General features: G+C 46.2%; 2 protein-coding genes across 2 annotated transcripts in view; both read left to right on the top strand.

Moving 5' to 3' along the window:
* Positions 1-14,341, top strand: part of T265_10371 (hypothetical protein) — a gene marked incomplete at both ends in the record, with an annotated part of 47,751 nt that extends 33,410 nt beyond the window's left edge. Inside the window, 4 exons of the mRNA XM_009176726.1 lie at positions 2,322-2,411; positions 4,662-4,808; positions 10,751-10,882; positions 13,747-14,341. Coding sequence (XP_009174990.1) covers positions 2,322-2,411; positions 4,662-4,808; positions 10,751-10,882; positions 13,747-13,836 — 459 coding nt within the window. The remainder of the gene's footprint in view (positions 1-2,321; positions 2,412-4,661; positions 4,809-10,750; positions 10,883-13,746) is intronic.
* A 173-nt stretch (positions 14,342-14,514) lies between these two features.
* T265_10369 (hypothetical protein) overlaps positions 14,515-16,333 on the top strand; it is a gene marked incomplete at both ends in the record, with an annotated part of 10,122 nt that continues 8,303 nt past the window's right edge. Inside the window, one exon of the mRNA XM_009176725.1 lies at positions 14,515-14,590. Coding sequence (XP_009174989.1) covers positions 14,515-14,590 — 76 coding nt within the window. The remainder of the gene's footprint in view (positions 14,591-16,333) is intronic.

The following is a 16,333-nucleotide window of genomic DNA, read 5'->3' as shown; positions in this document are numbered from 1 at the left end:
CCACATCGTATATATATATAAGATAAAAGGTTAGTGAATCAAAGGTGCGCTCAAGTGCACCGCTGATTACAGTTTTTATCCACTTGATGTTTAGGCTAAAGCTTTTACCGTTGGAAGTTGTAGGGCTCATGCATATATAAATACGATGTGGCATTGTTGCGTTTGTTGGTGAACGTGTTGGTTTCGAATGGTCCATACTGAAGAAGAGGCTCTTTGTTCAAGTTCGCGATTCGGAACTTTGAGCCCCGTAGGTGTGACGATCCTGAAAATCGAAGGGTTCGCAAGTGTACGGTACTAACTACACAAAGGTGGAGGAGATTACACGAACCTTAATTGCCCCCGCTAATCGCGTCCACAAGTGTGCACAGCACAGTGTCAGGATTCATAATCCAGACAGCGGTGAGCGGAATGTTGGCTTGATAGCGTGGATCGCGGTCGTCCCTTCCCTGATTCCGATGGGCGGTACGACCACACGGACATCACGACAGACGAAATCAGGACAGGTGCAGCAGACAGAGCACGTACACACACGATAATACACGAGTGTCGGACGGGATGGTCTTCGCGACAAGCTAGATGCAGAGTAAGCAAATGAATGGAAGAAATGACCATTATGTGCTTTACCCACCGAATCCTTCGACCGAGGACGAGTCATGACTTCGCAGTATGTATGAAATTAGTAATCGGTGGTGACCATTGAATTGGTCTTCCGGTGACGTTATATATCCTGAAGGCCTAGTGTTCCCCAAAGGGGAGTGAGTGTCAGAGCCCCGACTTCCAGCGATATCCGTCGTCAGCAGAATGTTCCACCACCGCGCATCATCAATTATGTAATATGACCTTCATCTATAGGAGTAACTGCAGTCTGGAAAGCTCCAAGAAGCTTTCTACTAAGTAAACTGCGGTGCCAGCTCTACAGTGGTTTAGTCAACTATTTGTAACGACAGCAAATAAAAAGGAGCTAACGAACGGTTGCGGCAACATACTCAGTGTACTCAAAATATCCAACCTTCGTACCTAAATACTAATAATGATAATAAATAATCATTCGGATGTCACACCGTCTCGGTGCATATCTGCCGAGCCACCTGAAGGAAGCACGAGGGCTGAGATACTGTCAGGTTGCCAAAGCATAGACGAGAGTAGCCGAGATGGAGATGTTGGGTTCGAACCAATGACCTGCCAGTTGGTGAGTTCGCGTGTCAACCGCTGAGCCATCCTGAGCCCGTTGCCTAATTGGACTGATAGTACGACATACTTTCGACCCTCCTCGCATGGTTGCGGCTGCTGCCTCGCGTTGTGAGGACTTACTAGTTCAAAACCTATTTCTTTTTTCCGCTAGGAATATTGTAGCTGTTATTTCAGGAAGAGCTTCTTCTAGATACCACTTGGCTGTGTTGCACGCGTGGTGAAAACTATGGTCTCTTTCTATTATATTGAATCTGTGTTCTATTGAATCGACGTTATTTCATTTCTTCGGAGGTCTCCTGTTACTGTATGACCTTACTGGCATTTCGCACGCACCCCCCAAGTACGGTACGCATCGAAACTCATGTCTATTTTTTTCGGGGCCCCGTGGTTCATGTATTGGGTTGCTATGTGACCAGAAGGACCAGATGTTTCAAGGCATATGGAGCGCTGGTATTGCAGCTTTGTCCAGTACAATGAGTCCCCTTCAGAGAGGAATCCTTGCACAGGAGAACGGTTTTATTTGGTCCTAATTTTTGGTATCGGACATTCTCTATAGAAGTTGATCAATTGTCAAGAATCAACGTATATCAACAAAATTCTTCAGACATAGCCAATACACTGTGAAATGCCATCACAATAGCATTGTTAATCGGTGTGAAAACTTCAGGCTGGTATTTGGTTAGTGTCCGCAACGATCGCCGGATGAAGATGATGTTCGTGCCAGACCGTTTCACTCAGTCGCGCCAACACAGTACGGGTGAACAGTGAGTTCCACTCAAAACAAAACTATCTTAATGATAATACATCATAGATGACCAAGCAAAACACGGCATACCTGTTGAATTTTTCTCAGGTGTTGACTTTTTTGTTGCAAACATTTGTTCACCAAACCACGTGACGTAATAAGCGCAGTGCGGTTTAGCGTTACGTCGGCTGTGCAACAGTGTGTGGAGATAAAATTAATTATATATTTTTGCTACTTCCAGCTAGTGAGTAGGTCGTGTGCTGGGCTGCTCGACAAAAATTCCTGTTTCCACATAATTTTCCTTAGACAGATCCCGTCATGTAAAAACACATGTACTCGCCTCCTTCCTTCATAACCTCGACTTTTATCACTTCTCAATCAACAGCCGCCTAAAAACTCCAAAACAATCGACATGTGCAATATATGCCCAAATGCTCCCGAACAAGACTCGTCGCCAGAATGTAAAGAGGTGGAGGTGAGAACTACCCAATGAATTAAATTGCTTCCTTTTTCACTGCCCGGCGCGCTTTAATTGACGATCTGGCTACCCATGCAGCTCTGCTCACGTGACCTTGACTGTTGTGAACTTGCACACCTATGTTGCTGTTTCGGTGCTAGATATTTTTACTCCCCCTTTTGCCTGATCCACATGGTCATATGCGCTCCTTTTATCCTTTTTATGCGTCGTAAATCTTATAATAGGGCCCAGTGGTAGACCCCGCATATTTTTGTGTTGGTGATAGTGCGCCCTAGTTCGCCCCCAAATTCATTGGTTGTACGGGACTGTTTGCTTTCTGTTACTAACAGGTTCCTGAAAGTTTTTAGACAACTTCTCTCCCCCTCTAAATATCGCTCCATGCATGTATGAGGTATGAGAATCTGAAAGCGCCCGCTACTGCTAGCCTACTTCGAGTTTTAACGGTCACAACAACAGTGTTGCAAGTAGAACTAAGGAATGAATATCGACGAGCAGCATTTTGTTCACTTGCGCGGGATAGGAGCGTGCTTACTATTTAATCAATTTTTACTTGGAAGATCTCTGCCGGTGGAGTGTTTAGTGGCAACATCTACATATTATTGGCCTATAACGCGGCATTGTGATAATCGTGACCTACTTCGGTTATAAAGCATCTGTCAAGGGTACGTTGCTACGTTTACAGTCGAAAAAATGGGAAGACGGAAGAGAGACATAGCCAGGCAGTGAAAGCGATGGTATAATCGGTTAGTTGATGCCGAGTTATTTCGGTTGTTTGAGGAAACAGGGACCTTGGTGGCTTCGCATTGAAAACGACAGTTTTGATACAGTAACGCCACTGACTGGCCAACTAAGCTACGTTTTCCAGTGTTTTCAATCCTCGATGAGTTGAACCTGAAATTTCCCATACACAGAGGTGACAGTTATCGATCTGGCTGAGTTCAGTGCTTATGGCTTCCATATTTCCTTGTCAGACCACAAACTGTTTGCCTCTTGGTCATTTACACTTTGTGGAGAGCTTCCTAAAAAGAACTCTACAAAGTAGTATGGGTTTTGTGACGAAGTACTTGTCCTAAACAGCGCAATCTATAAAGCATGAGTAGCTCGTCCATAGTAGGAGAGTTCCATCTCCCTGGAACCATCTGGTGTACCTCAACGTGGCTGATTCAGTGTTCTCGCCAGACCCGGTCAATGCTTTAGAGACACCGATCGTCTTCATACATTCTGACCCATAAAACAGTGTGGATTGTACCAACGCAATGTATCCTCTGTCCGTAGCAGACAAACTGACGTCGGCACCAAACGTGTCGAAGTTTGTTCAATGCTGCCATGGTCATCTCAATTCGTGAAGTAATCTCGTTTCCAGCCACTCGATCGGAACGCACAGATCTATCCAGGCAAATAAATTTATCTACCACCCTAATTGGCTGGTATGCAAAGTTGCAGCTTCGATTTGGTTCCACTCAGTTCTGTAGTACAACTCTACATCTTGCGGGCGTAAAGAACCCACCAGACCGTGCCGTAGAATCATTTCAGTTACTTAAAATAGTTTGCACCTCCAGTCGATCCGAATCAGTGAGGACAGCACCACCTGTGCACTCAGTGTCTGTGAGTTAGCGCCCCGGGAACATTTCGATCTCCGAGCCATCAGAAGCAAGCAGAGGGACTTTAAGTAGCACGTCCGTAGAAACGTTCAAGGGGAATGGTGAGACAGGACAGCCTTGTCCTCAAACAACGGCTTTCAAAGCACTACTGGTACACGATTGGTGAGATACCAAAGTTCCCATATGTCAATAGGGTAGTAGTTGATTGAAGTGACCAGGGACAATGGAAGAAATGTGATTGGCTAGCTGTAACGTTATGTAACGGCCCGAGTTCAATTTATTGATCGTTATTTGCCTATTGTCCTGTCAACCATTGCTACTTCCTGCACCGGGTTGACAGTGGTGCGGTTGACGAGAAAACGAGCATCTAATCATTCCTAGCTTATTAGATGCTTCACATTTACCAACTACCTGACTACCACGTTACATTGGTGTCTGACTATTGTTTGACCTTCCCCAATGGCTTATCACACCGTACGTGCTTGTGATCGCCTATTGCATGCCGTGCTGTCGTTTGCTTGCTTCCCTGTGTGTGTACACCGTCGTCATCCGTTTGCCGCAACTTGTGGTCGTGTCTACACAGCCACATTCTCTTGCTTACTGTCTCTCTCATCTCTGCATGCTGCCCACCTGTAAAACGACCAAGGGTTCGTGGCTTGAGTTAACTCATCCCCCAAACAACACGTTGCCTCCGTCTCCGCGGGATCCACGACTGTGTCCAGACAGTTTGTTTCGTGTTCATGCACGTTCAGTTTCGGGTGCTCATTGGTCCTCTGAAGTCAAACCTATCAAGGTTTGTGCGTTTGGTGTTCTGGCATGCCATTTTTGTTTTTAAATGCCCCTATCTCCTTGACCCAAATGTAACAACTCGCTTGCATAGATTGCATTTGCAGCTCACCTAACCCTTAAACGTGTGTGGATTAATTTTAACTGTTTGACACGTTTCTTGGATCTACCAATCAACCGTGAAACGGTTCGGTACTACGTGACCAGGTATCGTCAATATGAGATGCGAGTTTCCCACTTGTGTTTCTGTATTTGTGTATTCGTGATTGACTAGCTGGAGGCCAGCTTTTCTCGTTGCCCATTGGCTTTCCAAATAGCAGATTTCGCCGTTAGCGCATGGTTGAGTCTTGGAGTATGAAGCCACTGTTCATGCTCTTGCTAATGTGAATTGGGATACTACCGTGTACAGCCTCTTCGATTTTGTGTTGTATTACTGCTCAGCACTGTCTTCATGGACACGTCGACGCGTGAAACTCAGGGACTCGCTCCCCTTCATTGTTAGGAAGCCTACCGAGTACATTTCTGCTGCCCTCATTACAACTACCCGAGTTCTTGAATCACATGACTGTGAAGCCGTCTGTTGCATCTATTGCATGTTTTCTGGGGTAGTGCTAAGTAAGCTTCAGTTAGTCCTCGTGTTCGCCAAAAACAATTCGATCAACCACAGAGGTGACCTCCGCCCATCCGATCACTTCAAACTGTGTTTATCTGCTCTTCCGGAGACAGATATATCGACAGTAAAGCGAAGTACTCTTATCGAGGCAAAGAGGAAACTTGTCCCGCGGGATATTAGCGTCTCTTTTACTGTTCCCAGATCCAAATATAGAACATGTAGTGTTGTTCAGTAAAACAACACAAACGACAAGTATAACACGGGCTGTGTAAAATAGGTCATGTAATCGGTGCCATGGTTGATTAGTCTAGATTGACCCGGACAATCGCTATCAACTCCGGGTCCTGAACCGGGGGTTCCTAAAAGTTCCATGCCATCCATTCAGGCTACCTTTTTATCAGAATGCCCCTTCATGAAACAGTTGAATTTGTATGCTACCTTATTTTATCAAATGGTCTCAATTTCGGACTCCCTGGTGTATACCTTGGATCCTTGGGTATAAGGAGACGTGCGTGTTGGGTTCGGAGGATAAGGCCCTAAGCACCTTGAGGATGCTCTTGTGGGGTAACCACTGACATCCAGGACCAGTGGATAGTTTTCTGGATGCGCGCTCTGTTCTGTTAGATAACCTTTATGTTGGCCATGCTTGTATTATCACCGAGGACGAACATTTCCAAAGCTTTGCCCCTAATCCCAACCTCCGTATAACCTACGAGTGTGGGCCAAATGACAGACTGACGTTTTACGATATGCTGGTCCGTAGGCGTGCGAACGGATGTTCAGTCTATCGCAAGACCACGTGGTTTGGTCAAAATCTGCAGTTTTCCAATAGCAGATAAGCTCATAATGTTGCTGAAAACTCTTCGACAGCCCACGACCGGTTCCGCCCTTCGGGCTGATCAGCTAGTCACCGTCTTCGAGTATCCGTCAATCGAGATTCGACAAACTCATTTGATTGCATACCAATTCGGACTTCACAGGAGATTCACCCGAATCCCAGATGAATCTCTCCTTTATTTCTATATAATGTATCGTGATAGTTCAAAAACCGTATCAACTGAAACATGAGGCTACCTTGTGGAGCTATTGTTGAGGCCCTATTAATTAGGGCTTAGCAACCAGCACTGTGTACGAAAAGGATTCTGAGTGCGGTCTCCGGTTTCTATGGCAGTGAATAAGTGACCGATTTTAGCCAACTAGTGAATGTCCGTTGATAGTTGCCATTTTTCGTCTTGCCTGCGACTGGAATTTGCAAAAGAGTCGAGGTGATTGCCAAACCACATGTCTAGGTACTTACCATACGCACTACTGAAGAGACGACACTACTTTAACAGTTATGTTTTGTCTCGTTTTCTTGACAAATGACTTACAATCGACAAGCTTCACTCCAACTTTCGAAGTGCAGGTTAAGATGCCGAAGTATATGGGAACCAAGATTCTTTCTGTCGCAGAAGCAACGGACATCCCCACTTTCAGGCCTGTCCTTCGCACACACAGAAGCATGGTTTTCATGGAAATAGAATCCCTCGTGGCCAGATAACCGCTTATCGGCTTTGTGTGAGTCGCCAGTTTTCGACTTCAGCCAGATTGACGTTTACTAGATATGACTCTCTGTGAATGATGGATAGAATCAGCTTAGTTTGCGTCTCCTGAGCGGTGCGGCCTACCAGATGCTCCTCTGCATGCACTGTGCAACTCGACCGCTCAGTTGTACCCACTTCTATCAACAATGATCGGTCACTAGTTGAGCTTGTAACGGTCACTCACTAGGTCATGCGTCACAAACACTCAAACCACGGGACGATTCCTCTCCCAGTTGCAACCTTAGCCGACAACATGTACACTACAACTTCTGCGGATGTAAAACAGAAAGAAAGCTCATGAGCCGAAGCCCAGCATTTCACCAATGCTTACATATAAATTAATCAAACTAGCAGACACCGTATACTACACTGGCCCCCTTTTTGAAGAACACCGTCACCGTTGTACCATGGCCTATGTGAACCAGCCCGTGCTAGTGGTGGGGTGCTTGAGGCTCATGAGCAGAAGTAAAGAGGTTGCTGTGTCTGGGACAGCGTCCACTGCATGTGAGTGAGGCCCTATTAATTAGGGCTTAGCAACCAGCACTGTGTACGAAAAGGATTCTGAGTGCGGTCTCCGGTTTCTATGGCAGTGAATAAGTGACCGATTTTAGCCAACTAGTGAATGTCCGTTGATAGTTGCCATTTTTCGTCTTGCCTGCGACTGGAATTTGCAAAAGAGTCGAGGTGATTGCCAAACCACATGTCTAGGTACTTACCATACGCACTACTGAAGAGACGACACTACTTTAACAGTTATGTTTTGTCTCGTTTTCTTGACAAATGACTTACAATCGACAAGCTTCACTCCAACTTTCGAAGTGCAGGTTAAGATGCCGAAGTATATGGGAACCAAGATTCTTTCTGTCGCAGAAGCAACGGACATCCCCACTTTCAGGCCTGTCCTTCGCACACACAGAAGCATGGTTTTCATGGAAATAGAATCCCTCGTGGCCAGATAACCGCTTATCGGCTTTGTGTGAGTCGCCAGTTTTCGACTTCAGCCAGATTGACGTTTACTAGATATGACTCTCTGTGAATGATGGATAGAATCAGCTTAGTTTGCGTCTCCTGAGCGGTGCGGCCTACCAGATGCTCCTCTGCATGCACTGTGCAACTCGACCGCTCAGTTGTACCCACTTCTATCAACAATGATCGGTCACTAGTTGAGCTTGTAACGGTCACTCACTAGGTCATGCGTCACAAACACTCAAACCACGGGACGATTCCTCTCCCAGTTGCAACCTTAGCCGACAACATGTACACTACAACTTCTGCGGATGTAAAACAGAAAGAAAGCTCATGAGCCGAAGCCCAGCATTTCACCAATGCTTACATATAAATTAATCAAACTAGCAGACACCGTATACTACACTGGCCCCCTTTTTGAAGAACACCGTCACCGTTGTACCATGGCCTATGTGAACCAGCCCGTGCTAGTGGTGGGGTGCTTGAGGCTCATGAGCAGAAGTAAAGAGGTTGCTGTGTCTGGGACAGCGTCCACTGCATGTGAGTTCTGAGGCCTGTATGCACATGTGTAGAGCCAGGGTTTTGTGGTAGGCCCGAACTATGGAAGCACCAGGGGCAGTGATTCTTCGGAGGTATGCATGCCAAAATACCTTTTCTGTCTGCGTTTTCTGATTTCTGGCTCAGCCCTTTTCGGTTCTGGCACTTTCGAACCTGTCCGCAGCCTAGCCCCTGTCTCTCCCCCTCCCCGATTGTCCACACTATCGTTGTACATAGTTGTTTCTATGTCGAGTGCCTTGATAAAGTAATTGAAAAGTGTTGGAAAAACAGTCCTAGTTGGAGTGATTTATATTTGAGTAATGGTAATTGACCGGAGGCCAGCCTTACCTAACAACCGAACACCACATGATTGGGACGGAAAGATTCTTTCTGTCGCAGAAGCAACGGACATCCCCACTTTCAGGCCTGTCCTTCGCACACACAGAAGCATGGTTTTCATGGAAATAGAATCCCTCGTGGCCAGATAACCGCTTATCGGCTTTGTGTGAGTCGCCAGTTTTCGACTTCAGCCAGATTGACGTTTACTAGATATGACTCTCTGTGAATGATGGATAGAATCAGCTTAGTTTGCGTCTCCTGAGCGGTGCGGCCTACCAGATGCTCCTCTGCATGCACTGTGCAACTCGACCGCTCAGTTGTACCCACTTCTATCAACAATGATCGGTCACTAGTTGAGCTTGTAACGGTCACTCACTAGGTCATGCGTCACAAACACTCAAACCACGGGACGATTCCTCTCCCAGTTGCAACCTTAGCCGACAACATGTACACTACAACTTCTGCGGATGTAAAACAGAAAGAAAGCTCATGAGCCGAAGCCCAGCATTTCACCAATGCTTACATATAAATTAATCAAACTAGCAGACACCGTATACTACACTGGCCCCCTTTTTGAAGAACACCGTCACCGTTGTACCATGGCCTATGTGAACCAGCCCGTGCTAGTGGTGGGGTGCTTGAGGCTCATGAGCAGAAGTAAAGAGGTTGCTGTGTCTGGGACAGCGTCCACTGCATGTGAGTTCTGAGGCCTGTATGCACATGTACAGAGCCAGGGTTTTGTGGTAGGCCCGAACTATGGAAGCACCAGGGGCAGTGATTCTTCGGAGGTATGCATGCCAAAATACCTTTTCTGTTTGCGTTTTCTGATTTCTGGCTCAGCCCTTTTCGGTTCTGGCACTTTCGAACCTGTCCGCAGCCTAGCCCCTGTCTCTCCCCCTCCCCGATTGTCCACACTATCGTTGTACATAGTTGTTTCTATGTCGAGTGCCTTGATAAAGTAATTGAAAAGTGTTGGAAAAACAGTCCTAGTTGGAGTGATTTATATTTGAGTAATGGTAATTGACCGGAGGCCAGCCTTACCTAACAACCGAACACCACATGATTGGGACGGAGATGTCACGTGCAGGATACGGACCAAACGAAGGCATGCCCTGATTGGTCAGAATGCCAGCCAATCCGGATCGAGCATCTTTGACTCGGCGCTTCTCGCCCCCTCACGGAAATTCCAAAACAACCTTGTGTCATTGCCCTATAGATACGGTTGTAACAATTCTCCTCTGTCTCCGTAGGGGGCTGTCTGAAGCTACCATTCCTTTTGATATACCGTAGTGGGCGGAGCAGGAAGCCAAGGGGCCGATAGCGAGTTGCATGACCGTTCAGCGAAAGCATAACAGTAATGTACAACCTTGCTTACTGGGCTTCGGCTCATGAGCTTTCTTTTTGTTTTACATCCACAGAAGCTGTAGTATACATGCTGTCGGCTAATGTCGCAAGTGGGTCAGGAATTGCCACGTGGTTTGAGTGTTTGTGACGCATGATCTAGTGAGTGACGGCTACAAGCTTACCAATGGTTTTAGAACTGCCCCCTCCCCACTTCACTCTCCTATCTCATCTCCTCGAGTTTACACTGCGTAACAGGGCGCGCATGCAGCTCAGCACAAACCTTATGTGGCACCGGTATCCATCGGTGTAGTGACAGGCCAATACAAGTCTACCGTATACCTACCTCGATGGACAAGAGACGTCAAAAATATTACTTCCGCTCAAATTTCGTTGTTCCCAATGAACATGTTTGTTCTGTTTTCTGTTCGTTCAGTACTAAAGTCGGTGTTTCGTAACCGCTATTTTCCTGGCTCATGAAACTTTTTAGTCCCCTTCTTAATGTCTTATTTCAGCGTGACACTGAAGCAAATGTTTCCTTCTGTTTCCTTTCGATTTATTTGGCAACAGACCTCTCAGTTGGGTGGTCCGGATGGTGAATCAAACGACGAAGACGACTTCGATGCAGTACTCGTTGACGATACCGATCTACACGTACCGGACGATATCTGGGAAAACACGACGTCAACCACCATATCTGGGGTGAGTTCCTCTCATGTGGTGCGATTGTTGGTTCGTTTCAGTTTGATAGTTGTGGATCTTAGGCAGGCTGGCACAGATCACCACACTCTGTGGAGCGGGTAGTTCAAGATGACATGAGGGGCTAGTTACAAAAAACAGTTGAGACCAGCAGTCGGGGATGACTACAAAACACGAGGTGAGTACAACATCTCCATCGGTTGCGTAATACCGTTATACCATTGATCTGATGATTATCTGATATCCCGACCTCTCAGGTCATATGTGCCGACTGAGCCGACATTCGTTGCTGTCTTTCATGCCTCAGGCCTGAACTTTTGGCACCTTCCAGTCAGTATCAGCCGGTTACAGACCCCGATATTTTGCATTCTCCAGCACGTTTTTGTGCTTTTGTTAATATTATTCCAATAACTGCTCTTTCGATACTCTGCTCTCCATGTTGGCATACACAATGCGCTTCCTCTCTGTCCTGTCACGACTAACCGATTTCGCTCATGCATGGGCTGCCATCAGAGCTCCTTTAGCTACATGGAGTAACCTAATCACTTGCATCAACTGGCTCACGTAGCATTACGGATCTTTTGGAAAAAACACCCGCTCTGACATGACTCCTTAGCCTAAGATCGCACGGGTACTTGTTGAAATTCTATTCAAATTTTCGTGCACGGAACATCTTTTGTCCCAAAATCGGCTTTTTCCAATTGTACTTTTGGCATTATTAGTGATCTAAGGTAGCAGAATATCTCCTCGGCGGGACCTCATGGGCGCAGTAATAATTGAAAACAGGATATCGTGGACTTGATTGGCCGAATTCCGGTCGATTGTGGGTGTCTTTCTGGTTTGGCGGAATCAGTCAGTCTGAGCTGTTTGAACACACCGTAGCAGCGCCTCTCCGACTCAGGGTTCTCACTCTATGCACTGAGCAAAGCACAACAGCGTCAGTTGGATAAGCCCCGTGTCCAGGAGCAGGACATCCGGGTGGCCTATTCGCACCGGAACAAAAACTGTGAAATAAAGTAGCCTTTCTGGAAGGTATATTCTCTCGAATGCAACAACAAAACAGTTCTGATCATACATATCAGGGAGTACTGCATCCTGTTTTCTGTTTGCGTGTGACAATATAACAGCAGGCAGCCTTATAGTATTTGCCGACCAAGTTTGGTCTAGTCAAAAACTCACTAGTATTGTATCAGTTGGTTGGTAAACATGGATCCTACAATTCAGGCTCACATCATCGTCGTTCGAACAGTCCACCTCCTGTCGTGGCGCAATTATACTGATGGGTTCATATGGAGTAGAGTTTCGCCCATCGGCGATGCACCATACCCCTGGCCGTGCTGGGGCTGTGAACTCGGGACATTTGAGTGGTACCACTACCCCACCAGCACATGCTATATGCATAAATTTTCACGTCAGAAAAACGAACGTGTTCACGCTTGAGCGATGGGATTGGCTAACCCGCTTCCTCGGACGACGACCCAAAATTGACCTGGTTGTTTCGATCAATTGACCCACTTGTCAGCAATTCTCAGTCAGGCAGCGCTTGAAACATAGCAGACAATTTTTCATTGGTTGTAGGTGGTTGGGAAATCTGTAGAGTGCGTATTCACATCACCCGCTTGAACAGCCCTCATTCTCTCCTGACCAAATTACTCTGATGAGTCCACCTCAAAATGTGGAGCTGCCTATGTGTAGTAATGCCATTGGTAGTAGTAATGCGTTTGGATTCCACAGACTAGGTGAACTCTGACAAGAGTGCTTGGAACCCGGAAAAATTTGCAGTCAACTGCGCACTGATGATGTCTCCACGTATGGTGACGAAACGTTTGCAAGCCAATTGCCAAGCTCGGCGAACAGATCAACAGCCACCTGATCAACAACCAATAAACTCACCCGAGCTACCAATATTTCAATAAATGGATCCATATAACTTGTCTGCTTTGGGCATGGGTCAGTCGTTTCGGGAACCGGATGAGTTCTTCTCGTCGAGTAGAGGTATTGGAATGGGAGTTGTTTTCAAAATGGTCAGAATTATTCACAGTTCTTGGGATAAGCGCTTGAATCTATTCGAGCGGTACAAAGGATTGGGGTTGTGATCACGGATAAAACAAAATTTTCAAATTTCTTTCTTTTCGCGGTGTTTCCGCTTTGTCCTGTAGATGTCCCGTAGACTAAGACCAGTGCTCGACGAACTGATGGGTGATACCGATCTGAGAAACCGTCCTCCAGTTAATCAACAGAGCGTTTCACTGAGGCTGAACTGAAGCTTCGATTATCCAGGTGGGAACCCCCAATTTTAATCAGCTGTGTAGCTTAAGACAATCAGCCGCCTCGAACCAATAAGGATCGATCGACCTTGAGAGTCGCAAAGGGAGTGAGGGACCAATCGCGAACGAGCATATCTGAGCATCCAGTGAAACATCCAAAGAGTAGCTAAATGGTGTCTGTAATCTACCAAAAATCCATGGTCTTGCACCAATAAGCTGAACTTTCTCTGAACTAAAGCGAGTCTTTTTGATCGATTTCTGATAGCGCAAGATTATTCTAGTCCGCAGATTCGTGTTTGAAGTCTTCTAGTTTTCCTTTCCCGTTTTGTTACCCCTCATGTGGACTTCTTCATTAGCATTATGCAAACACATTATCTGATGGATTAAGTCGCATTGTTATCATGAGAACAAAAGATGGAGAACCAAACCGAATCTCTCCATCCCGTTGATTTTTACTCACCTTTGATACTGAAACGTATTCGCGCGTTTTAACGCCACTGGAATGAGACATATGAGGTCATCTTGACACCCAAAATGGCTACTACTCTTGTTCTTCTCTCTCTCTCTCTCTATGTATCCTTTTTATTTTATCTCCCTCAGAACTTTGGCAGCGATCAGGCAACCACGCTGGAAACTCAGACCACACATCCCAACATTCTGCAGGCACTTCTTCCGGAAAATCAGACCTAACAACAGTGCGCTCCTTTGGCTTTCAGGGTGTATCCTACTCAAACACTGTTTTGCTTCTTATCGTTCTTCACACGTAGTTTTCGAACATTGTTTTTTCTCTGTTCGCTAGTCATTTGAAGTTGAATCTTGTGAGCTTTTTCCGTTACTTATCGCCGTTATACCTGTACCATCGCTACCAGTTTAGTGTTTGACTGCGCCATGACAAGCGACCAAAACGGTTCACTTTACTGGTTTGTGGTGATTAGCAGCGGATGGGATGGGCAGGGTGTCAGTCTGCATCCTATCCCTCTCTCTCTCTCTCTATTGGTCACTGTGATTGCCTGGCACAACATGACGTGTATGTGTGACCCACTGCTTATCCATGTGTTATTTTTATCTTGCGGAAACAACGTAAAAGAAGAGCCCTCCTGTGTAACGTGGATGAACTACCTGTTCGTTTTTTCGTCCTTCATTTCCTCCAGTGTTCTTGTTTGACTTCCGCTACATTAAAAAGATTTTATCCAAGTTCTTCCGCCATTTTTGTTGCAGAGGCTAACTGATCGGATTGGCCACCTTGATGAGTAGCGCATCAGGTTTTCGATTGGAATACAGCCGTAGAAACCCTCATAATTCTTCAGTAATAGTGTACTGCGAACGCGAATCTAAAGCCTCTAGCCGTGAGGAAAGTAACTCAGACCCATGACTTCTTGCTTTTTGGAAGATTGGGTTGAGCTAGCACATGGGAGCTGCACCCATGCCACAAATACGCTTCACAGTAAGTCGTCACAGATTTTCTTAACGGGTCAATAGTCTAGACACTCGGTGCCACTAACTACCATCTTGGTTAGGGTAGTTATGGATGAGATGGATGTGGAAGTCATTGAATAAGGTTCAAAATACCTGCAGGGTAACTTTGACGCGAACAAATGGTGGCGTTCGAATTCATGATACCTCTCCCTTCAGACATTTGCTCTAACAGCTGGTAAGCTGTCACATCACATACGCAGAGTCTAGGTGTGCCTATCCGAAGTGGTTGTAACAGTTTAGCTGTTCGGCAAGTGAAGGATGAGCACTTGAGGTTGCGCCTGAGACTGGACCCGGCGTAAGGCTGCTAAGAGTGAAGAGCAGGCAGCCTTGAAAAACTGGAGTAGCCTGAGCCGGCAGACTTATCGATTCGTACGGTGTTTGGGAAAACGGTAAAAGTGCTGCAATGCATCCACTGAAGGCTTCATCCCTCACCCTAGCGCATTGTTACATAGATTATGTAAGATCTCCAGAGAACGTGCTTCTAAAATGAATAAGTTTATGCCTTGTGAAGTTGCCCTCAGCGAGGATCACGAACGCTTAGGTGACCACCTCCAACTGGCCGAAGTCCCTAGCAAATTGATCACGTGATCTGAAACAAAAAACACCTGTTCGAAAACATAGCCGGCAGCCGTGTAATGTTGCGGTCAGCGAAGGAAAACTATCAACCCAAAAGATGCGCCCTTATAACGGGTTCGAATCCTGACGAAGCATGCCGTGGATCTGTAGCTACCCTTTCGCCACATACATGACTGTACAGGTCACCACCACTCACTAGACCACGAGATCTATTTTTTTCCTTGCACTCACAGATCAGGCCACACAACCGTGACTAACTTGACTACACAGCTCACAATCAAGCCCTAGATCCCAAGACCTCGTTTTTTTCCCTACCCGTACAAACCACGATACACAAGGGTGACTCATCCGATATCGACTGTCTACCGTCTGATACGGTAGCAACAAGTCATGTGCTGATACCCACACACACGCAAACGTTCCTACAAATAGGATACCAGCACAGCAACACCACACAACCCAACGGAGCTTCGCACGTCACCCAGCTCGGAGCAGAGCCGCTTGGGACTTACGGCGCTTCACTCACGGATTTTCAGGAATACGTGTGGCTGCCACAACAGTGAAGAAAACACGAAACCTGCATCCAGACTCACAACAGGATTTACCAACCTGAATCTGCAATACGATCAGTCCCCTTGTTCGCATATATACCTATTGTAATAACTTTTACTCAACAAGCTGATTTTGTTAGCGATTCCCGTTTTCTCGTTCGTATAACTAGTTTTCGGGTTCCGTTAGAGCATTAACAAATTGGTGAGCCCAACATTTGTGAACTCACGTAACTTCTGACATTTTTTAATTTGAACTTCCATATATCCATATTGCTACTCATGTCTGACACACCTACGGCTCAGTCACCAAACCCCCTATTACCTCAGCCAAATATCAACGCAGCATCTGTTCACCTACCTCCGTTCTGGCACCACGATCCGTACATCTGGTTTACTCAAGTGCAAGCTCAATTTGCTCTTGGAGGAATCACCCAGGAGCACACTATGTACTACCATGTTTTATCAGTTCTACCCCCTGAAATAGCGGCAGATTTACGCGATATTCTTATGGCACCGGATAACTCCCAACCATTTACACAACTTAGAAATACATTAATTGCGCGAACTGCGTTATCCGAACATAA

The sequence above is a fragment of the Opisthorchis viverrini genome (assembly GCF_000715545.1).
Source record: "Opisthorchis viverrini unplaced genomic scaffold opera_v5_377, whole genome shotgun sequence".
NCBI lineage: Eukaryota > Metazoa > Platyhelminthes > Trematoda > Opisthorchiida > Opisthorchiidae > Opisthorchis > Opisthorchis viverrini.
This window is presented reverse-complemented; position numbering and strand designations above follow the sequence as displayed.